The 23,446-nt window shown below is 47.6% G+C and overlaps 1 protein-coding gene across 2 annotated transcripts in view; it reads left to right on the top strand.

Annotated features, from left to right (window-relative positions):
• The window catches only part of LOC144106245 (uncharacterized), a 230,025-nt gene that overhangs the window by 68,396 nt on the left and 138,183 nt on the right, over positions 1-23,446 (top strand). For both annotated transcript variants that reach the window (XM_077639004.1, XM_077639005.1), the window contains exon 6: positions 12,908-12,994. In XM_077639004.1, coding sequence (XP_077495130.1) covers positions 12,908-12,994 — 87 coding nt within the window. The remainder of the gene's footprint in view (positions 1-12,907; positions 12,995-23,446) is intronic.

Below are 23,446 nucleotides of genomic sequence, written 5' to 3'. Positions count from 1 at the left end.
GTCGCCGCCTCGTCCACGTCTGTCGTTTCTTGCTTGTGTAGCAGCCTCGTTCAATGCTGTGTGTTTATTCCTTGTGAAGCTGTCTCGTCTGCGTCTGTTGATTCTTGTTCTTGTAGCAGCCTCATTCGCGGCTGTGTGTTTCTTCCTTGTGTAGCCGTCTTGTCCATGTCTGTGTTTCTTCCTTTTGTAGCAGCCTCGTTCATGCCCTTGTGTTTCCACCTTCTGTAGCAGCCTCGTCTGCGTCTGTTGTTTCTTCCTTGTGTAGCAGCCTCGTTCGAGGCTGTGTTTATTCCTTGTGTAGCAGCCTCGTCCTTGTCTGTTTCTTCCTTTTGTAGCTGCTTCATTCGCGGCTGTATGTTTCTTCCTTGTGCAGCAGCCTCGTTAATGCCCTTATGTTTGTACCTGCTGCAGCAGCCTCATCCACGTCTGTGTTTGTTTCTTGTGCAGCAGCCTCGTTCGCGGCTTTGTGTTTTATCCTTCTGATGTGAAGAAGACGACGTGGATTAACCGAAGAGTAACCAAGATCAAGAGGCATTCGGTGAGGTGGAGAGCGATTTTTGCTGGAGAAGCATTCGGTGAGGTGGAGAGGGATGATTGGTGGAGAAGAGAAGCAGAAAACCACGACAAGGCTTACGTGGACTAAGGCCAAGGCAAAAAGGGCGAGGGAGAGCGAGGCACAGGGGGAAGAACAGAGAGTTGGAGGCTCCGGTGGGTCAGCGACGCTTTGGCTGGAAGAGAGTGACGCCGGCTGCTGCTCCGGTGAGCTCGCGCTCTACGGCTTCGCATCGTAGACTTCCTGCCGTGCCTGAGCCTGTTCCGGGGAGCCAACAGAGGACAGTACCACCTGCTACGGCCAGGGGTGTCTCCAGCTCTGTTGCCGCCCATCTGGGTTGTGGCCCCAACGCCAGAAATACCGGCATCACCTCCACGGGCGCTTGGAACGGGAGCTAATGCGACGCAGCCAGCGACGCCGACAGCGACGCCAGCCCAAGGACGTCGAAAGCCTTCGACGCCAGCTGCTGAACCCATACAACGCCTCAGCCACACCGAACCAACCGTGATCACGAATGCCGACCGCTAACAATAGAACGCTAGTAGTAGACGCTGGCAGCAGTGTTCTCGGGTCGTGTCTATTTAGAGCCTTTGTGTTTTGTGTTCGTTTTGTTAGTTTTGTCTGCTAGTGTGTGTGCCACGTAGGGTGCATTAAATTTACGTCTCTGTGGGTACACTTGTCACCTAGTCCATTCTTTCAGCACGAGTGTTATCCGGAGAGATCCGTGACAAAGATAAGAGGCGAGCCTGTTTCAGGATTCATTTCCTTTTTTCTTTTTGCTTTGTCTCGGATCGTTGCTATTTTTGACGGCAGAAAGGATGGATTTAGCAAAAACATTGGTACTGGCGCTCAAGCTGGGGTTAAGCAAGGAAGAGGCGATGCGTCTTTATGAGGAGGAGCCGAAGAGGCAGAGAGAGGAGGCAGATAGGCAGAGAGAGCGAAGGGCGCCAGCACGCGCATACGCTCGCGGAGCAGAAGAGCGCGAGGGTAAACGAGCTCGCGAAGCAGAAGAGCGCGAGGTTAAAAGACCTCGCGAGGCAGAAGAGCGGGAGGCGAAAAGAGCTCGCGAGGGAGAAGAACGAGAAGACAGAAGATCTCGCGAGGCCGAAGAGCGAGAAGCTAGAAAAGCTCGCGATGCTGAAGAACGGGAGAAAAGATGGATAGAACGGGAAAAGGAGCTTCTTCTGTGAATACAGGCGCATGTCGCGGGAAGATGTGAGGAGATCACGGCTAGAGATCAGCGTACCTTAGCAGGTAGAGAATCTGCTAGACCGGCCAGGGTTTGCCCAAGAAAGCTAATGGCTACTTTTGATAACAAGAGAGATGATTTGGATGCATATCTACAACGATTCGAGCGGATAGCTTTGGGGCAAGGCTGAGAGCGCAGTGAATGGGCCACGGCATTGAGCATGTGTTTAGTCGGAGAGGCGCTAAATGTGTTTGGAAGAAATCCTGCGGGGGATTCCATGCACAAAGAGAAACTCAAAAGGGCGCTCCTCCTAAGATTCAGGCTTACGGCAGAGGGCTTTCGTGAGATATTTCGCACCGCGAAACCTGAGGATTCGGAAGCCGCTAAGCAGTTTTCCTGCAGGCTGACCAGGCTCATTGATAGGTGGCTTGATATGTCAAACACAGAAAAGAGTTTTGAAGAGGTGCGTGATAAGCTGGTCACAGAGAAATCTTTAACGTGTTGCAGCTCAAAGCTAGCGCCATTAATGAAAGTTGTGTTCATTGGAAGAATTCGCTGACAATGCAGACCAATTCCTCGAGGCTCAAAAGATAAGAAATTTGAGTAAGGCAAAGGAGGAAACCCAAAAGATCCTAGAGACAGATGCGGCAAAACCAAGAGAATATGATGGTGCATCTAACGCGCCAGTAAGTTGTTTTCTCTGCTTCAATGTGGGACACCGTCCAGTTGACTGTCGGGCTAGTAGCGCTGCCCAAAAAAACACAGGTTGTGCGTCAATGTAGTAAGAAGAGGGGTCATACACTGGATGAGTGCCGATACAGAACGCAGGACCGAGCTGCATGCGTTGTCGACTCTAGGGTAGAACTTGTCACGCCACCTGAAGTTCAACAGCTGAAAGGAGAACAAACGCCGCTGGAAAATGAGGTGGTGAGCGGAACAGCCTGGTCAAAACCAGCAATGCCGGTGGTGGTTGGGCAAATAGGAGACCAGCCTATATTGGTGCATAGAGACAGCGGAGCGATAATAAAAAGTTCTGGCTGCATCTAAGCCAAAGAAAACAACAGATACAAAGCATTAACGTCAACGGAATTGAAATAGAGGATGCGCACTGCATTGCTGAATACTTCAATGTATATTTTCAAAGTGTGTTTACAGAATGTGATCAGTGTGAACTTTCCAGTACAAGTAGCCCATCGGTAGATAATATTTTAATCTTTCGCGAAGGTGTCCTGGCATTGCTTCTAAATATAAATACTAAGAAGTCAGCTGGGCCCGATAACATTCCTAATGCTTTCTTGAGGCGATATTCTGAGCAATTATCTGAATTCATTTCTAATCTTTTTCAGTTATCCTTAAAATTAGGTGCAATACCATCAGTCTGGAGTTAAGCACGTGTTGTGCCGGTACACAAGAAAGGAGACCGCCAAACTGTTTCAAATATCGTCCTATATCTATTACTAGCTCGTGTTGTAAGCTATTGGAACATATTGTCGCTGGTTTTATACAAGAGGTCATAGCATACTATACCTTTTCAGCATGGTATCAGGAAAGGACTCTCCACTGTAACTCAACTCGTAACAACCGTACATGAGCTATACCGCATACTTGATTTATCTGGACAAATAGATGTGCTCTTTCTGGACTTCAGCAAAGCTTTTGATAAAGTTCCCCATGCAAAGCTATTACATAAATCAGATAAAATTGGACTCCCATTTGGTATCATACAGTGGATATGTGCTTATCTCAAAAACAGAGAACAGTTTGTTGATATTAGGAATTGTACTTCCAGAGCTCGTCAGATCACCTCAGGAGTCCCTCAGGGCAGTGTGCTAGGACCATTGTTATTTTTAATTTATGTTAATGACTTGATTGATGTTATTCCTGGAAATGTGTCCATTCGGTTATACGCGGACGATTGTGTTATCTTCAAGGAAATTGTGTCCTATGATGATAATTATGTGTTGCAAAGATGCCTTGCTGAAATCACTGACTGGTGTTCCAATTGGGGAATGGAGCACAACGCAGAAAAAACTGTACTTTTACGCGTAACAAGAAAAAAATCTGCTAGCATTTTTTCGTACCAACTTGGAAATAGAACTGTCCTCGAAGTCGACAAATACAAATACCTTGGCGTTACCCTCAACACTAAGCTTACATGGTCAACTCATATCTCGGATGTTTGCTCAGCTGCGCTAAAAAAATTGTGGTTCATAAAAAGAAAGCTTAAAAACGCGCCTGTAAGGAATAAAATGTTAGCCTACAATGCAATAGTGAGATCAAAGTTAAATATGCTTCCGAACTCTGGGACCCGCATACCATGAAAGACTCAAAAGAACTTGAGGGAGTACAGAGAAAAGCAGTGTGATTTATTTACGGGAAATGTGCCAGGAAGGATTCGCCGTCCTCAATAATGTTACAAAATAGAATACAGAGACTCGAAATACGCAGAAAAATTAATCGCCTTGTACTACTACATAACACTCTTTCTGGAACAAAATAATATGACGCTACCAGAATCCGTATGTCGGCCTTCTACGAGGAGAACACGACACAGTCATGAGTATTTGCTTGCACCGATCTTCGCGAAAACAAACGCTTACAAGTACAGTGTTTTCCCTCGAACGGTGAACGGTTGGAATTCACTTCCCATTAGTGTATTTCGGTCTAACGACTTCATGGCTGCATTGTAAAATCATTTTTGTGCAAGTTAGCGATGTTGACGTTATCATTTGTGCTTCTTTTAGTGCATTATGTTCATTTCATATTGCATTGTACGCTTTTCTGTGTTTTCGTGTTTGTGATATGCCCCTCCTGCTTGGGCCAAAGTATTGGCCTGCAGTATTACTAAATAAAATAAATAAACACAGTTTTGGTGTGGAGAAGCCTGGGGAAGGACGAGGATCTCACAGGGGAAGATATCACAGTAAGGTACCGTTCTGAAGCCAGGATTCCAGTGTCCACACCATATTACACGGGGCAGGTAGCGGCAAAATGCGTAGACCAACCCATCTACTATCTCATCTTGGGAAACATTACGGGTGAAAGGAGTGTCGAAGACCCCTATCCCGAGTGTAGGAGGCTCGCCGTTGAAGAGCATCCAAAGGAGGAAAGGCCCGCGACAGCTCAGACGGGTGCAGTCAGTTTCTCGTCGGCAGTGGAGACAAGAGCTCAAGCGACAGCCCAGCAACGCAGCGTCCGCTCTCTACTCCTGTTGCCATGTGCCTGAGCGTAAAATCGGGCGAAATTGCAATTAGGCAAAAAGAAGACACGAGCTTGAAGGCCTGCTTCGAAAGAGTCGGGGAAAAAGTGAAAAGAGAAGTCGTACGTCATTCGGATATCAATTATCAAGTGGTCTTCTGCACAGGGAATGCATAATTAGTTCAGGAAGGCGGGTCCAACAGCTGGAGTTACTGAGAGATACGCGAGAGACAGTGTTACGCTCAGGACATGACACCAATATGGCCAGACCCGAGTGTGTTCAAAAAACAGCGTCTAGGATCACTGAGGAGTTCTTTTGGCCGGGTGTTCAGAGTGACGTTAAGCTCTTTGTTCGCTCATGTGACGTGCGCCAGCGCACAGTCCCGCAGGGAAGAGTTTGTCCCATACCTCTGGGCGAGATGCCAGCCATCGACCTACCGTTTCAGCGAGTGCCCATTGACATTGTGGGGCCACTCTCACCAGTATCCGCCAAAGGCAATAGATATGTGCTTACTCTGGTTGACGCCACTCGTTATCCTGGCGCTATTTCACTGAGAGGTATTGACAGTATCCAAGTGGTGGAGGGTCTTGTGGAAATGTTTTCGCGTTATGGGTTACTGAGGGAAGTTTTGAGTGACCGGGGCTTGAACTGCACATCGAAACTAATGAAGGAGGTTAACCTCCTTTTGTCAGTAAGGTAGTTACTGACGCTGCCTTACCATCCCATGTGTAATGGGCTTGTAGAGCGGTACAACGGCGCCCTCTATAATACGATCAAGAAAATGTGCCAGGAGAGGCCTACTGACTGGGTTAGATATCTCCCAGCTCTTTTGTTCGCTTACCGCGAAGTACCGCAAACTAGTCTTGGTTTCTCGCCCTTCGAGATGTTGTATGGGAGAACCGTGAGAGGCCCACTTAAAATACTCAAGGTGTTGTGGGCTAATAAGGAGATTGCATCAGATCTCAAGACAACATACACATACCTTCTTGAGTTGCGAGACAAGTTGGAAGAAACATGCAGGCTTGCACAACAAGGCCTGGAAAGGGCGCGCCAACGCTATAAGGGCTACTATAACAAGAAAGCCAATCACAGGAATCTGAATCCGAGCGACAAGGTTCACATCCTGCTACCCACAGATCATAATAATTTACTGATGCAGTGGAAGGGCTCTTACCTTGTGACGCCTAAGAAAAATTAAATGGAATATGAGTTATTGATAAATAACACCAAGAAGGTTTCCATGCAAACATGTTGAAAAAGTACGAAGAAAGCGTTCCCGTACAGTGCGCCCCCAACGTAGCATGCTCGCTGGTAGCCGAGGAGACAGGTGATATTGTCCAGATGCCCACGCACAGTGGGAAGAAAACTGTAGAATGAGATAAGGTGCTAATTAGCGTGATGTTAAATGGGCATTAAAAAACCGCCCGTTCTGCTTGCTCCGAATCTGATAAAATGTTTGTGCTTCACACTGAAGCATCAGACCGAGCTTTAGGAGCTGTACTCTTGCACGAAGAGATTCGCGTGCTACATCCGGTATTTTTTGCAAGCAAGAGATTATCGGCTAGTGAACGCAACTACTCCACTGTTGAAAAGGACTGTTTGGCGGTGGTGTGGGCGGTAAATAAATTCCACATTTATCTTATTGGGAGACATTCAAGACTCAGATCCTCAACCGCTTGAATACTTAACCAAGGCCAAAATGACCAATAGTAAAGTCATTAGATGGAGTTTAGCCTTGCAAGAATGCTCATATCAGGTGGAATATATTAAAGGCAGAGATAACGTTGAAGCGGACTTCATAAGTAGAGCCAACTGAACAGCTATAGGAATCTCTTGGACATATCTTGTTGCTGTGTTAATATCTCTGAAATTATGTTGTTGCTGTGGTTGGTGTTATGTGATTATACAAGGGAGTGTGTTGTGAACAAGAACATGTGTATTAAGGACTTTGTACGGAAAACTGCAGCGGTGTGTTAGCACACCAGACTGCGTTTTCAGAAAACTAAGTTAGTGATGTGCTCTTGGTGTGTGCTGGACATCTGCTGTGTGTTATGGGCTGGGTTCAGAATCGCCACAGCAGATAGTCGATTGGCTGGATGGCTTGAAGATGAGTATGACGTGAGCTGTTTTTCATGTAAAAACTCTTGAGAGGGGATCCTTTCACATATACTGAGTCTAAAATAAAATTTTTAAAGAAAGAGGTGTGAAGACGACGTGGATTAACCATAGAATAAAGAAGGTGAAGAGGAAGCATTGGGTGATGCGGAGAGAGATGATTGGGGGAGAAGCATTCGGTGAGGTGTAGAGAGATGATTGGTGGAGAAGAGAAGAAAGAAGACGACGACAAGGCTTACGTGTACTAAGGCCAAGAGTATAAAAGGGCGAGGGAGAGCGACACACGGGGGGAAGTACAGAGAAGCGCAACCTCCGGCGGGTCAGGGACACATTGGCTCGAAGAGAGTGACGCCGGCTACTGCTCCGGTGAGCTCACGTTCTACGGCTTCGCATCGTGGACTTCCTGCCGTGCCTGAGCCCGTTCCGGGGAGACAATGGAGGACACTATCACCTGCAACGGCCAGGGGTGTCTCCAGTGCTGTTGCCACCCATCTGGGTGGTGCCCCCCCCCCCCCCCCCCCCCGCCGACAACACCGGCATCACCTCCACGGGCGTTTGGACCGAGACCTTATACGACGCAGCCAGCGACGCCGCCAGCGACGTCAGCCCAAGCACGTCGAACGCCGCCCCGACGCCGGCTGCTGGAACCATACAACGCCGCAGCCGCACCGAACCAAGCGTGAGCACGAGCGCCGACCACTAACAGTAGAACGCTAGTAGTAGACGCTAGTAGCAGTGTTCCCGGGCCGTGTGTATTTGTAGTCTGTGTTTTGTGTTAGTTTTGTTAGTTTTGTGTGCTAGTGTGTGTGTGCCACGTAGGGTGTAATATATGTACGTATGTGAGGGTACACATCTCGCCTAGTTCATTCTTTCGGTCCGAGTGTTCTCCAGAGAGATACGTGACACTTGCCCACGTCTGTGTTTCTTCCTTCTTTAGCAGCCTCGTTCGCGACTGTGTTTCCTGCTTGTGTAGCAGTCTCGTCCACGTCTGTGTTTCTTCCCTGGCAGCCTCGTTCACGCCTGTTCTTTCTTCCTTGTGTAGCAGCGTCGTTCACTGGCTGTGTTTCTTTCTTCTGTAGCAGTCTCGTCCACGTCTGTGTTTCTTCCTTGTGTAGTACCCTCCTCCGCGGCTATTTCTTCCTTGTGTAGCAGTCTGGTTCACGTCTGTTGATCCTTCCTTGTGTGGCAGCCTCGTCCACTCCCTTGTGTTTCTTCCTTTTGTAGCAGCCTCATCGACGTCGGTGTTTCTTCCTTGTGTAGCAGCCTCGTTCGCTGCTGTGTGTTTCGTCCTTGTGTAGAAATCTCGTTCACGTCTGTTCATTCTTTCTTGTGTACCAGCCTCGTCCACGCCCTTTTGTGTTTCCTTCTGTAGCAGCCTCGTCCATGTTTGTGCTTCTTTCTTGTGTAGCAGCCTCGTTCGGGGCTCTGTGTTTCTTCCTTCTGTAGCAGCCTCGTCCTCGTCTGTTAATTCTTTCTTGGGTAGCAGCCTCGTCCACACCCTTGTGTTTCTTCCTTCTGTGGCAGCCTCGTCCACGTCTTAGTTTCTACATTGTGTAGCAGTCTCCTTCGCGGCTGTGTGTTTCTTCTTTGTGTAGCAGTTTCGTCCACGTCTGTTGATTCTTCCTTGTGCAGCAGCCTCGTCCACACCCTTGTGTTTATTCCTTCTGTAGCACCCTCGTCCACGTCTTTGTTTCTTCCTTGTGTAGCAGCCTCGTTCACGCCCTTTGTTTCTTCCTTGTGTAGCAGCCTCGTCCAAGTCTGTTGTTTCTTCCTTGCGTAGCAGCCTCGTCCACGACTGTGCTTCTTTATGTCTGTGCTTCTTTAGCAGCCTTGTTCACAGCTGTGTGTTCCTGCCTTGTGTAGCAGTCTCGTCCACGTCTGTTCATTCTTCCTTGTGTGCCAGCGTCGTCTCCGCTCTTGTGTTTCTTCCTTCTGTAGCAGCCTCGACTAGCTCTCTTTCTTCCTTGTGTAGCAGCTTCCTTCGCGGCTGTGTGTTTCTTCCTTATGTAGGAGTCTCGTCCACGCCTGGTGATTCTTCCTTGTGCAGCAGCTTCGTCTACGCCCTCGTGTTTCTTCGTTCTGTGGCAGCCTTGTCCACGTCTTTGTTTCTTCCTTGTGCAGCAGCCTCGTTCACGACCTTGTGTTTCTTCCTTGTCTAGCAGCCTCGTTGGCGACTGTGTGTTTCTCCCTTGTGTAGCAGCCTCGTCCACCTCTGTTTTTACCCATGTGTAGCAGCATCGTCCAAATTTGTTTCTTCCTTATGTAGCAGCCTCGTCCACGTCTCTGTTTCTTCCTTGTGTAGCAGCTTCGTTCGCGGCTGTGTTTCTTCCTTGTGTAGAAGTCTCAACCACGTCTGTTGATTCTTCTTTGCGTAGCTGCCTCGTTCGGGGCTTTATGTTTCTTCGTTATGTAGGTGCCTAATCCACGTCTGTTTATTGTGTAGCAGCCTTGTTCACGCCTGTGCTTCTTCCTTGTCTAGCAGCCACGTCCCCGGCTGCTTGTTTCTTCCTTGTGTAGAAGCCTCGTCCACGTCTGTTGATCCTTCCTTGCGTAGCAGCCTCGCATACTCCCTTGTGTTTCTTCCTTCTGTAGCAGCCTCGTCCACATCGGTGTTTCTTTCTTGTGTAGCAGCCCAGTTCGCTGCTGTGTGTTTCTTCCTTGTGTAGCAGTCTCATCCACGTCTGTTCATTCTTCTTTGTGTACCAGCCTCGTCCACGCCCTTTTGATTTTCCTTCCGTGGCAGCCTCTTTCATGTCTGTTTCTTCCTTGTGTAGCAGTCTGGTTCGCGGCTCTGTTTCTTCCTTCTGTAGCAGTCTCGTCCTCGTCTGTTAGTTCTTCCTTGAGTAGCAGCCTCGTCCACACCCTTGTGTTTCTTCCTTCTGTAGCAGCCTCGTCCACGTCTATGTTTCTCCATTGTGTAGCAGCCTCCTTCGCGGTTGTGTTTTTCTTCCTTGTGTAGCACTTTCGTCCGCGTCTGTTGATTCTTCCTTGTGCAGCAGCGCCGTCCACGCCCTTGTGTTTTTTCCTTCTGTAGCAGCCTCGTCCTCGTCTGTGTTTCTTCCTTGTGTAGCAGCCTCGTTCACGCTCTTTGTTTCTTCCTTGTGTAGCCGCCTCATCCACGTCTGTTGTTTCTTCCTTGCCTAGCAGTCTCGTCCACGTCTGTGTTTCTTCCTTGTGTAGCAGCCTTGTTCGCGCCTGTGTGTTTCTTCCTTGTGCAGCAGTCTCGTCCACGTCTGTTCATTCTTCCTTGTACAGCAGCTTCGTCTACGCCCTCGTGTTTCTTCGTTCTGTGGCAGCCTTCTCCACGTCTTTGTTTCTTCCTTGTGTAGCAGCCTCGTTCACGACCTTGTGTTTCTTCCTTGTCTAGCAACCTCGTTGGCGACTGTGCGTTTCTTGCTTGTGTAACAGCCTCCTCCACCTCTGTCTTTTTTTCCCTTGTGTAGCAGCCTCGTCCAAATCTGTGTTTCTTCCTTGTGTAGTAGCCTCGTCCACGTCTCTGTTTATTCCTTGTGTAGCAGCTTCGTTCGCGGCTGTGATTCTTTCTTGAGTAGCAGTCTCATCAACGTCTGTTGATTCTTCCTTGCGTAGCTGCCTCGTTTGGGGCTTTGTGTTTCTTCGTTGTGTAGTTGCCTCGTCCACGTCTGTTTCTTGTGTAGCAGCCTTGTTCACGTCTGTGCTTCTTCCTTGTCTAGCAGCCACGTTCCCAGTTGTCTGTTTCTTCCTTGTGTAGGAGCCTCGTCCACGTCGGTGTCTTTCTTCCTCGTGTACCAGCCTCGTCCACGCCTGTATGTTTCTTACTTGTCTAGCAGCCTCGTCCCCGCTCTTGTGTTTCCTCCTTCTGTAGCAGCCTCATCCTCCTCTTTGCTTCTTCTTTGTGTAGCAGCCTCGTTCGCGGCTGTGTGTTTCTTCCTTATGTAGGAGTGTCGTCAACGTCTGTTGATTCTTCCTTGTGCAGCAGCGTCTTCTACGCCCTCGTGTTTCTTCGTTCTGTGGCAGCCTTGTTCACGTCTTTGTTTCTTCCTTGTGTAGCAGCCTCGTTCACGACCTTGTGTTTCTTCATTGTCTAGCAACCTCTTTGGCGACTGTGTGTTTCTTGCTTGTGTAACAGCCTCCTCCACCTCTGTTTTTTTCCCTTGTGTAGCAGCCTCGTCCAAATCTGTGTTTCTTCCTTGTGTAGTAGCCCCGTCCAAGTCTCTGTTTATTCCTTGTGTAGCAGCTTCGTTCGCGGCTGTGATTCTTTCTTGAGTAGCAGTCTCATCCACGTCTGTTGATTCTTCCTTGCGTAGCTGCCTCGTTCGGGGCTTTGTGTTTCTTCGTTGTGTAGTTGCCTCGTACACGTCTGTTTCTTGTGTAGCAGCCTTGTTCACGTCTGTGCTTCTTCCTTGTCTAGCAGCCACGTTCCCAGTTGTCTGTTTCTTCCTTGTGTAGGAGCCTCGTCCACGGTGTCTTTCTTCCTCGTGTACCAGCCTCGTCCACGCCTGTATGTTTCTTACTTGTCTAGCAGCCTCGTTCGCGGCTGTGTGTTTCTTCCTTGTGTAACAGCCTCGTACACTCCTGTTGCTTTTTTGTGTAGCAGCCTCGTCCACGTTTTTGTGTTTTTTTCTTTTGTAGCAGCCTCAACTTCGTCTGTGTTTCTTCCTTGTTTAGCAGCCTCGTCCACATCTTTGTAATGCTTCCTTGCGTATTAGCCTCGTCCACGTCTGTGTATTCCTTCCTTTTGTAGCAGCCTCGTCCACGTCTGTGTATTTCTTCCTTTTGTAGCAGCCTCGCTGGCACCTGTGTGTTTCTTTCTTGTGGACCAGGCTAGTCCATGTCTGTGTTTCGTGCTTGTGTAGCGCGTCTGTGTTTCTTTTTTTTTGCACCCTCGGTCACGCCTGTAGTTTCTTCCTTGTGTTGCAGCCTCGTTCGCGGCTGTGTGCTTATTGCTTTTGTACTTGCCTCATCCACGCCTTTTGTTTCTTTTTTAGCTGCCTTGTTCGCGGCTGTGTGTTTCTTTCTTGTGTAGTTGCCTCATCCAGGTCTGTGTTTTTTATGCAGCAGCCTTGTTCACCCCTTTGCGTTTCTTCCTTGTGTTGCAGCCTCGTGCACGTCTATATGTTTCTCCCTTGTGTAGCTGCCTCGTTCTTATCTTCGTGTTTCTTCCTTGTGTTGCATCCTCGTGCATGTCTGTGTGTGTTCCTTGTATGGCGGCTTCGTGCACGTCTGTTTTTCGTCGTTCTTGGGGGGCTTTGTCTGTCTGTGTGTTTCTTCCTTTTGTGCGGCTTCGTCGACGTCTTTGCATTTCTTACTTGCGTCTGAATCTTCTCTGTTGCCTGTTTTAGTGGTCATTTCTCTTTGCCTCAAAACCGCTAATAATGAGTTTTAATCTCAGTTAGTAATAGCACAAGTGCTATGGCAATTCTTTCGTGGAGCAGCAATTGAACGTAAACTCTAGGCGCATAGCGTATTCTGTTCTTTTAGCACCGTGATGTCCCGCCACAGATACACAATATTGAAAGGCAAGCGCGCATGCCTTCCAAAAATATTCTTCAGCGGGAAGTGAATCATTCTCTCCTGGGGCTAGCACGCCGAAGGCGTGCTCACGCGCGAGTTTATAAAAGCACAGAGGAGCTTGGCTGGGAGGCGAGAACATAGCGGGCATATCGTGATTCTGTTATTCGGCCGTCTGTCGAGCTCGCGCCAAAGAGCGAGAACTGTATCTCGCGCATGCTAGTTCTAATAATTTTTCAGAAAGAATAATGCGCGATAAATGCTAGCACGAGCGAGGAATTGTGGCGCTGCACGATAGTTTACTGCTAGCACTGACGTTTGCAATTTGCGAGGTGTAAATGCTGGCAGTTTTTTGCTTCAGGACATTACCACGAGGTTATCAAGCACCGAGGCCGCAATCACAACCAAAGTCACAGTTACTGTCAACACAGCGCCGAGTGCTTCGAAGGTAAGTGACTTGGAGCACGGCCCACGCAAATGGTCTCACTAGTTGCCCCTGGAAATTAGAGAGCTGCAGTGTTATCTTTGCTGATATTGCCGCCAATATTTGCAGTGTTTTTTCGTTTTTCAAATCTGCCGCGACACCACCTTATCGCTTTGTTTGCGACGCAAGACGCGACTAGATTTATCTCGATTGATCGCAGCCAGGCAAAGCTGATTCTACGTTGTTCCGGAATGTTCTAGTAACTTTGCGGCCTTTATCTCGAATGTTCGCTATCAGCTTTAAATTGAGCACGGCCGACAGCGGCGGGCATTCTGTTCGACGACCGCCGAGCACGCTTGTCGCTTCGCCGCCGCCGAGTGATTCAGTCCATTTTGGGTGCAAGTCAGCCCAATAAACAGTTCTTTTAGAAGATCCTTTCGTCCGTATTCATCGCTGCTTCGACTGCCGTCACCACTACGTGACATCTGGTGGAGGTGCGGGGTAGCCTTCCATGTTCCGGACGCCCCCTTCAAGTCGTGAAGCCAGCCCTGAGCGCTTCGCACCCGAGGACGAGCGAGCAGCTCAGCGAGCCAGCCGACGTCTCCAGGGAGAGGAGCCTGAGTTCGGGAAACTGCCGGACCGCACAAGACAGCGAAAAGACGCGGCTACGAGCACCGCAATCTCGCCGAAGATGTCGACACCGATCATACTGCAGCAGCCGCGGGTGCCGCCAACTTTCAATGGATCCCTAGGCGAAGACCCTGAAGAATGGTTGGATCAATTTGAGCGCGTGGCGTCATTCAACAAGTGGGATGATGCGGCAAAGATTGGACACGTTTTTTTTCTCATTGGATGGCTCCGCACGCACGTGGTACGAAAACTACGAGTCGTCCCTTACGACATGGGAGCTATTCAAGAGAGAACTATTGAAGGTATTTACCAGTGTCGTGAGGAAAGAAAGAGCCGAACGACTCCTCGAGTCCAGGATCCAGCTTCCGAATGAGCCCGTACGCAGCTACGTCGAGGAGATGAAGCGCCTATTTCGCCGCGCCGATCCCGGGATGACCGAGGAAAAGAAAGTTCAGTTCTTAATGCGCGGCGTAAAAGAACAACTCTTTGGCAGCCTCGTCCGTCAGCCGCCAAAAACGGTCGAGGAATTCATGCAGGAAGCCTGCACGATTGAGAAGACCCTCGACGTCCGAGCTCGGCAGTACAACCGCCCTTCCTCTGCCTATGCAATCCGTTCGGACACGGCGGCCACCACCAGCGACAGCTTGCGGGACGTTATCCGCGAAATCGTCCGAGAGGAGATACGCCGATTACTGCCATCCTCCCCACAGCCACAAGCATCGACTCTGATGGACGTGGTACGGGAAGAAGTGCAACAGGCACTTGGCACCCCGACGGCCACAGAACCCCAGGCCATGACCTACGCCGCTGCAGTAAGGACTGCCCAGCCCCAACGACAACCCCCCGTCCTCCCCGAGATGAGCCACTTGTTCCACAACGCCGCCTCCCAGCCCCCGCCCGCCCAGCCTATGACCGACGCTCAAGCCCCAGGAATTCAGGATATCTGAACCCCATTGAACCTCCCTCAAGACACTTTCAGCAGATTGGCATGGACTTGCTTGGCCCTTTTCCAACGTCAACATCTGGAAATAAGTGGATCATCATAGCGACCGACTACCTGACCCGCTACGCCGAGGCGAAAGCCCTACCGAACGGAACAGCAGCAGAAGTGGCCAAATTTTTCGTGGAGTGCATCCTTCTTCGACACGGCGCCCCCGATGTGCTCATCACGGACAGAGGAACAGCATTTACGGCGGAACTCACGCAAGCCATCCAGCGCTACAGCCAAACCAGCCACCGGAGGACAACTGCATACCATCCGCAGACCAACGGACTGACCGAGCGCCTGAACAAAACCATCGCCGATATGCTCGCTATGTATGTCGATGCCGAACATAAAACCTGGGATGTCATCCTGCCTTACGTCGTCTTCGCCTACAACACCGCAGTGCAGGAGACCACCCAGATGACGCCTTTTAGGCTCGTCCATGGCAGGGAGGCCACGACCACGCTAGACGCCATGCTGCCCAACGTTACAGAAGAAGAGAACGTCGACGTTGCCGCCTACCTTCAACGCGCAGAAGAAGCTCGAAGGCTTGCCCGATTACGGATCAAAGATCAGCAGCGGTCCGACGCCAGACGCTACAACCTACGAAGACGCAACGCGGAATACAAACCAGGAGACCAAGTCTGGGTGCGGACGCCCATTCGCCGCCGTGGATTGAGTGAAAAGCTTTTGCGCCGCTATTTCGGCCCGTACAAGGTTCTTCGTCGGCTGGGTGAACTGGATTATGAGGTCATCCCTGACGCAATGACTGCATCCCAGCGACGCCGCGTACGACCAGAAGTCGTCCATGTAGTCCGTCTGAAGCCGTATTATGCCCGCTAAAGGCCGCTGCATTTCCATGCTCTATTTTCGCAAGATCTGTTTTTTTCCCTTACTAGTCGCATTATTTGTTTTAATGCATCGGGTCGATGCTTCTTTGAGAGGGGAGTAATGCCGCCAATATTTGCAGTGTTTTTTCGTTTTTCAAATCTGCCGCGACACCACCTTATCGCTTTGTTTGCGACGCAAGACGCGACTAGATTCATCTCGATTGATCGCAGCCAGGCAAAGCTGATTCTACGTTGTTCCGGAATGTTCTAGTAACTTTGCGGCCTTTATCTCGAATGTTCGCTATCAGCTTTAAATTGAGCACGGCCGACAGCGGCGGGCATTCTGTTCGACGACCGCCGAGCACGCTTGTCGCTTCGCCGCCGCCGAGTGATTCAGTCCATTTTGGGTGCAAGTCAGCCCAATAAACAGTTCTTTTAGAAGATCCTTTCGTCCGTATTCATCGCTGCTTCGACTGCCGTCACCACTACGTGACAATATATAAAAAGTTCACAGATTTCGCCGTATCCTGTCGACTGACAGCTTGACAAAGAGCAGATATCTAGACCACTTTACAAGAGATCACGTGTTTTGTCTGACCAGAACATAAAAGCAGTAGTGTTTATTGATTATTGATATAAGTGAATGAAGTGGCTTTATTGTGGCTGTCATGTACAAAAAGAACATCTGCACTGGCAAGGGACGCTCGGAAAAAGGCTTAACTATTCAACTTGACTGGCCCTCGGACCCCAACCGTGTATAAAGCAAGGACAAAGAGATCATGTGCGGTGCCGAAGTTTTGATGTCATCGAGTTTTCCCAGACAGTACTCCCAAGTTACTGTAACCTGTATTCTTTTTTATTTTATGACCAAGAAGTAAATAACTGTCAGATATCGCTTGTAAAAATTCATAAGCCACTTAAGACTAGTTGAGTGCTTTGAATTCGAAAGTATTGTTTTTATTTGAATCTTTAAATCTGGATATTCTTTTTCTCTTTATTTTTAATAATACACTACTCATTAGCATACTGGTCTAACGCAGCGTATGTACTAAGTTCCCCTTTGTTCGCTAAGAAGCAAAGCGGCCTAACGCGGTAGCGTTAAAGGCCCCGTCGTCTAGAAAATCCGATGTCGGCGTCGTCGGCGCTGTGAGCGAAAAATCACGGGCAGGGCTCTGGCAGGTCGTCAACATAGAGCAACTCAGGAGGCAGGTGGGCTACCTAGGTTACATGACATTGTGGCGTGATTACAACCTGCCCACCGGACTTTCAGCATACTGACTACCGTGGCAGGTGGCTCTTAAATATTGGTCACTCGGGAAGCGCAACCTTGGTCGCTCGAGGCTTACTGCTGGGGCACCTGCCATCTGCGGGCAATAGCGCATCGTACAAACAATGAACCACTGTGCGCGGGGTGACGTCATCTTCGATTTAAGGGATCACTGCTACCGGTAAATGCCGACGCCGGGTTTCGTTCCTGCTCAGCCAACAACAGAAATGCTGCAATGTTCACAATCAATGCTGATAAGGGATATTAAGCTAATAAATTTAAGCGAGGCGGCCTTCAGCCATAAACACAAAAGGGGTAGAACTGGAGCGGCGTTCTATGCACAGCTGCTATTTTTTTCATTTCATTTGGCGTAGTATCAGCGTAGCCGCCACATAAGCGTAAAGCAGCAAGTGGCTAACTGCAAAAATCGGTGCTTTGCGGGCCCTTACGTCGACGATCGCCTCTGCCAATTGCCGCACGCGCTGCATCACCACTGTATAAGATATGAAGGAAATGGTTATATCCTGTCTCCAATAAGCCAATGGCGCGGTCCCTTCAAACAGACACTTGACGGTGACAGCTACGTCACCGTGGAAACAGTGACCAATACCAGACGACTTAACTGATCCGGAATAAAAGCAGATAATGGCTCCTAATAGAAAGCGGCACTTATTTAATTTCACAGATATTACTCAATAACATCAAAATGCCTTCCTTTACACGAGAATCCCAGAAATCTTGCTCTTCTTTCAAGACGCTTTTGTTCACGTATTGGTCTCCAAGGCGAGTTTGGCGTAGATGCCTTTGCCAGAGTTTTTAAACTGATGTGCAATGATAGGGTTAGTCAGGTCGCAGTTAGTTGCTCCGAGTTTTTAACCACTCGTTTCGGAAATAGCGGCAGCAGCCCTTCAGACACGCTTGCTAAAGTGGCAGTACTTGGCTAGATAAGGCAGAATATGTGCAGTCGTTCGTAATTCATTTTTATTTGCGCCAATTAACAAGCCAACAGAGAGGTTCAAAGTACGAACCACTTCTTTGCAGCTTGAGTGGCCCCTGGCCCTCTTTACAGGCAGCAAGAAGAACGCCGAGGGAGCCGAGAGGAGTGTACACGGTTCTGTTGGACTCTGCGAACTTCCTGCTTTATTCTCACAATTACTCTGCATAGTGCCATAAATTCTTACCTCACACTTTCGTGAACAACCAAAGGACCTTTACGAAGACTTTGCCCGTGAGCACGCTGTATTTTGCACAAGCTTCTTGCGAAGACCTCCGAGGCGGAGCCGCCGCACTAAGCGTAATCCCCCTCGGCGGCGCACGGCGGAGCGCCGTTCCACGTCAGCGCACCATATGGCCGACGCCGCTGCCTTCCCATCCAGCCATAGCGGGTCGTACTCGCTACCCACGGCATCTGAGGGAGTCCACGAACTTCGTCATCATCATCATGATTATCAGCCTGACTGCACCCAGTGCAAGGCAAAAGCCACTCCCACGTCTCTCCAATTAACCCGGTATTTTGCCTTCTGCGCCAACCCTATCCCTGCAAACTTCATAATCTCATCCGCCCACCTAACCTCCTGCCACCCGCTGCTACGTTTGTCTTCTCTTGGAATCCACTCAGATACCCTTAAGGACCAGCGGTTATCTTGCCTTTGCATCGCATGCCCTACCCAAGCCCGTTTCTTCCTCCTGATTTCGACTAGCATGTCATTAACCCGCATTCGTTCTCTCGTCCACTCTGCCCGCTTCCAGTCACTTAATGTTACACCTATAATTTTTCTTTCCAAGGCTCGCTGCGTTGTCCTTAACTTAAGCTGAACCCTTTTCGTTAGCCTACACGTTTCTGCCCTGTAGGTGAGTACCGGCAAGGTACAGCTGTTGTACACTTTTCTCTTGAGGGATAATGGTAAACTGCTATTCATGATCTGAGCGAACTTGCCATATCCGCTCCACCACATTCTTATCCTTCTAGTTATTTCCCTCTCATGATCCGGATCTCTCGTTAGCCTCCATGTTTCTGTCCCGTAGGTGAGTACCGGCAAGATACAGCTGTTGTACGCTTCTCTCTTGAGGGATAGTGGTAAACTGCTATTCATGATCTGAGAGAACCTGCCATATGTGCCAACCCCATTCTTATCCTTCTGGTTATTTCCCTCTCATGATTCTGATCTCTCGTTAGCCTCCTCGTTTCTGCCCCGTAGGAGAGTACCGGCAAGATACAGCTGTTGTACACTTTTCTTTTGAGGGATAATGGTAAATTGCTATTCATGCTCTGAGAGGACCTGCCATATGCGCTCCACCACATTCTTATCCTTCTAGTTATTTTCCTCTCATGATCCGGATCTCTCGTTAGCCTCCATGTTTCTGTCCCGTAGGTGAGTACCGGCAAGATACAGCTGTTGTACGCTTCTCTCTTGAGGGATAATGGTAAACTGATATTCATGGTCTGAGAGAACCTGCCATATGCGCTCCACACCATTCTTATCCTTCTACTTATCTCCCTCTCATGATTCTGATCTCTCGTTAGGCTCCACGTTTCTGCCCCGTAGGTCAGTACCGGCAAGATACAGCTGCTTTACACTTTTCTCTTGAGGGATATTGGTAAACTGCTCTTCATGATCTCAGAGAACCTGCCATATGCGCTCCACACCATTATTATTCTTCTGGTTATTTCCCTCTCGTGATCCGGATCTGCTATCACTACCTGCCCTAAGTTGACCTTTACCACTTCCAGCACCTCGCTTCCAATTGTGGACTCCTGTTCCCTTGCTAGGCTGTTGAACATTACTTTTCTTTTCTGCATGTTAATTTTTATGCCCACAGTTTTGCTCTGCCTGTCTAAATCATTGATCATGCTTCGAAATTCATCTGGTGAGTTACTCAGCAAGTCTATGTCAACAGGGAATCGCAGATAATTTAGGCATTCTTTGATATATGCGGTATTATTTAGGTATTCTCCATCATATGTACCATTATATGCGAAAACGCCGCGCTCGGTTGAGTTCTGTTTTTGCTAGCTTCTGCAACGTTCTGTTCTAACGTTCTGTTGATTTTTTCTGGAGATATTGATTGTAACCCTTGCTCTTATCACGTAGTAAACATTACATCTACCATTTCCGAAAGTACCGATATTTCCGAAATTTACGAAGTGGTTAAACATTTGGAACTGAGTCATGCGGCATACCTTCAAGAACTTGAAGGTGTAGAAGAACATCAAAATACACCGAATGCGTCACTTCAAGCTATTGCTAGTAGAGTGTCTGTTCTAGAAAGGGATATGCATTCGCCGATACAGGTTGATTCCGATGCGGCGCACTCCGCTGCATTTTCTGTTGACATCTTGTGTCAGGATTTGGGCAAACTTAGGGTGTCGCTTGATGACGTGAACAAACAACTTGCTTATATTTGGCCTGGATGTTTATTTAAACAAAATTTGGTGTGAATCAGAACAAAAGGTACTGGCCTTCTGCCAAACCCATCTAGGTGAACAGGATCCTTCCCACCGGCTAGGCAAATTCCAAGAGAACAAAAGCTGCCCTATCATAATAAAGTTCTGCAGTTTAAAAGACAAGGAGCCTATTTTATAACGCGGTATCAAGGTTAAGGTTACAAGTTCTGTAATTTGTGAGGATTTCACCTCTGCCGTCATAATTCCGCGAACTAAGCTTGTACATCACGCGATGCTTCTTTAAACTCCGGCACGATAAGCTACTTATGGGTAAGAAATTCTTTGCATCCGATGCTGCTCTGGACATGAATGTTGAGTTAAAAGAATATTAAAGAGGGAGGCACCTGCACAATTCGCCCGTGGGACAAGGAGACCATAAAATCGTCCAGCCCGCCATATTTCTGACCTTACATTTTGGTCGTAAACTGTAGGAGCATAAAAAACAAATCCGACGAATTCACTACTCTTGTTTCTTCCGTTAAACCACACGTGGTTATAGGCACAGAGTCATGGCTGGATGATTCCACTTTTAGCTCCGACCGTTTCGTCTCGATGAGACGTCTCCGACCGTTTCGACCGCCATTTACATGACGGTGGTGTTTCTGTTCTCTTTGGTTCATGCCTTCAGTCGTCTCCTCTTGTAAATCCTGGTCAAAGCGCAGAATCTGTCTGGTGCAATATCCGTCTTAGCAATGGGCGTCTACTAACAGTGTGCTCTTTTTACCATCCCCGCGCTCTCACTTCACTTGAATCGTATAGATTATTGTCTGACTTTTTGTCGACAATAAATAACGACTATGTTTTCGGCGGCGACTTCAATATGTCTGAAGTTCAGTGGCTGAACAATAAGCCTGCCCTTAGTAATTTATCAGAAGTTTCCCTAGCTTCTCACGGCTTTATGTTCATAAATGATCTCTAGCAGGTTGCTAATGTGCCTACTAGGCTTGTTCCTAGCCGGTTTTTTGTTTTAGACCTGCTTTTTTCAAAGCAGGCTTCACTGGTAACTGATAACTTAGTCGTTCCGGGTATTAGTGACCACGACTGTGTTGTTGCCCATGCTCGAATCATGCTGTTTTCCTGTCCTCGCGACCTACCAAGGAAGGTATACTTTTTGATAAGGACGATTATGCTTCACCCTTATATCAGCTTGCCAATTTTTTGCCAAAATTCAGCCACTTAAATCAGTTCTTAGAGTATGTTGATTTGTGGAAAACATTCAGCTGCACCCCGTAAAAACTTATAGGCAAACACGTTCTTTCCAAAATTTTGAGCGCAAAAAAGTGCAGACATAAACATTTTGTTTTAAAAAGGTCAGGCGACTGGTTAATAACAGACATCGTCTTCTAAACACTTATAGGAGGCATCATAATGCTAGAATACATGACAAGTTATGTTGTCTTAGAAAATATATAAAAATAGCAAACTAGGTTGCAAAAGAAAGATATTTCTTAGAGCTAGGTCCTAAATAAATAACAATCCGAAAGAAATGTGTAAGTGTTGAAAACGAAACGGTAGAGAATCAACTGGCATTCCGAGCCAAAAGAATGGCAATGTATTACAGATGACTGTGAGAAAGCCTTCTACTTATTTTCAGTCTGCTTTCAAGACTTCATTCCATCAGTAACTGCCGGATACTCATAATGTCGTGTTAGAGCCTATGACCGAACTCGTTCTGACCGAAAGTCGAGTTGGCAAATTGTTTGCCATTATAGATGTTTCCTCGGCAAATGGACCCGATGGCATACCTTCCTACGTGTTGAAGGCCTGCTCCAACGTGATTACCTATTATCTGGTTTGATATTTGAAAAATCCTTAGGTTATTCATGTTTACCTCAAGAATGGTAACTGCAAATTTATTTATTTATTTATTTATTTATTTATTTATTTATTTATTTATTTATTACAATACCTTCAGGGCCCCAGTGGGGCGTTACAGAAGGGAGTGGATAAAAAAGTAAAAACAATGCAGCAAAATGAAAACAAAAAGTAAAGGGAAAATGTAATGTAATACAGCAAGGAATGAAAAAACGTAAGCTTGAACAAAATACAAATCAGATTACGTAAGAAAACAGCCTAGTCAAACACATAGTTTTCCGCGGCATTTTTGAATAAACAGGTGTCAGAAATGTCGGCAACCAAGGTGGGCAGGTGGTTCAATTCGCTCGCCGTCTTTGGTATAAACGAGTTAAAATATGCATTGCTTCGGCAGTATGGAATGCGTACCTTGTGGCGATGATCCGTGCGAGGTGATATGAACGATGGTTCAAATAGAAGATCCCGTTTTAGCTGATGATTGTGGTAGTAAATCTTGTGGAAAGTTAGTATTCGCGCGAGTTTTCTACGAAGGGAAAGGCTAGGAAGGTTCAAAGTATTTTTCATTGTAGTTACACTAGCAGTGCGGGAAAAATTAGACAAAATAAATCGGGCGCTAAGATTCTGTACTGACTCTAACTGATTAGTAAGAGTTTCAAGTCCCGGGTCCCACACAGAGCACGCATATTCTAATTTCGATCTAACTAAGGTTTTATAGAGTAGCAGTTTTAAAGAAGATGGAGCCATGGAAAAATTACGACGCAAGTAGCCAAGCATGCGGTTAGCATTGTTAACAATATAATCAACATGTGCCTGCCATGAAAGGTTAGCAGTTATGTGAACCCCTAAATATATATATGTGGTAACTTGCTCAAGGAGAGAACCTGAAATATTGTTGGGAATAAGATTTTCGTTAGCAGACCGGTGTGAAATACGCCTGACCTTACACTTGTTTGTATTCAGTCTCATGAGCCAAATATTACACCAACTAGGTACCTTATTTAGGTCACTTTGAAGTAAGGATGAGTCTAAAGCGGATTTGATTACTCGATAAATAACGCAATCTTCTGCGAAAAGCCTAATTGGGGAGTTAATAGAAATTGGTAGATCGTTAATGTATATTAGAAACAATAGCGGCCCGAGCACGGAACCTTGAGGCACGCCGGAGGTAACAGAGCATGGTGAGGAATCAGCGTTATTTGCAGTGACGAATTGAGTTCTGTTACGCAAAAAACTCTCGATCCATAAAAGAATGTTTGGGTCGATGTTTAGTTTGCCGAGCTTAAAACAAAGGAGTTGGTGATTAACAAGATCGAATGCTTTCTGAAAATCTAAAAATACACAGTCAATGAAAAATCCCTTTTCTAATGCATCAAATAAATCATGGGTGAAGGAAATGAGTTGCGTTTCACAAGAAAATGATTGACGAAAGCCATGCTGATGAGGGAAAAAAAACGAATGATTTTCTAGAAATTTCACCAGATTAGAATAAATGACATGTTCAAAC

This window comes from Amblyomma americanum, chromosome 10 (assembly GCF_052857255.1).
Source record: "Amblyomma americanum isolate KBUSLIRL-KWMA chromosome 10, ASM5285725v1, whole genome shotgun sequence".
Classification (NCBI taxonomy): Eukaryota; Metazoa; Arthropoda; class Arachnida; order Ixodida; family Ixodidae; genus Amblyomma; species Amblyomma americanum.
The sequence above is the reverse complement of the archived record's forward strand: the minus strand, read 5'-3'. Positions and strand labels throughout refer to the sequence as shown.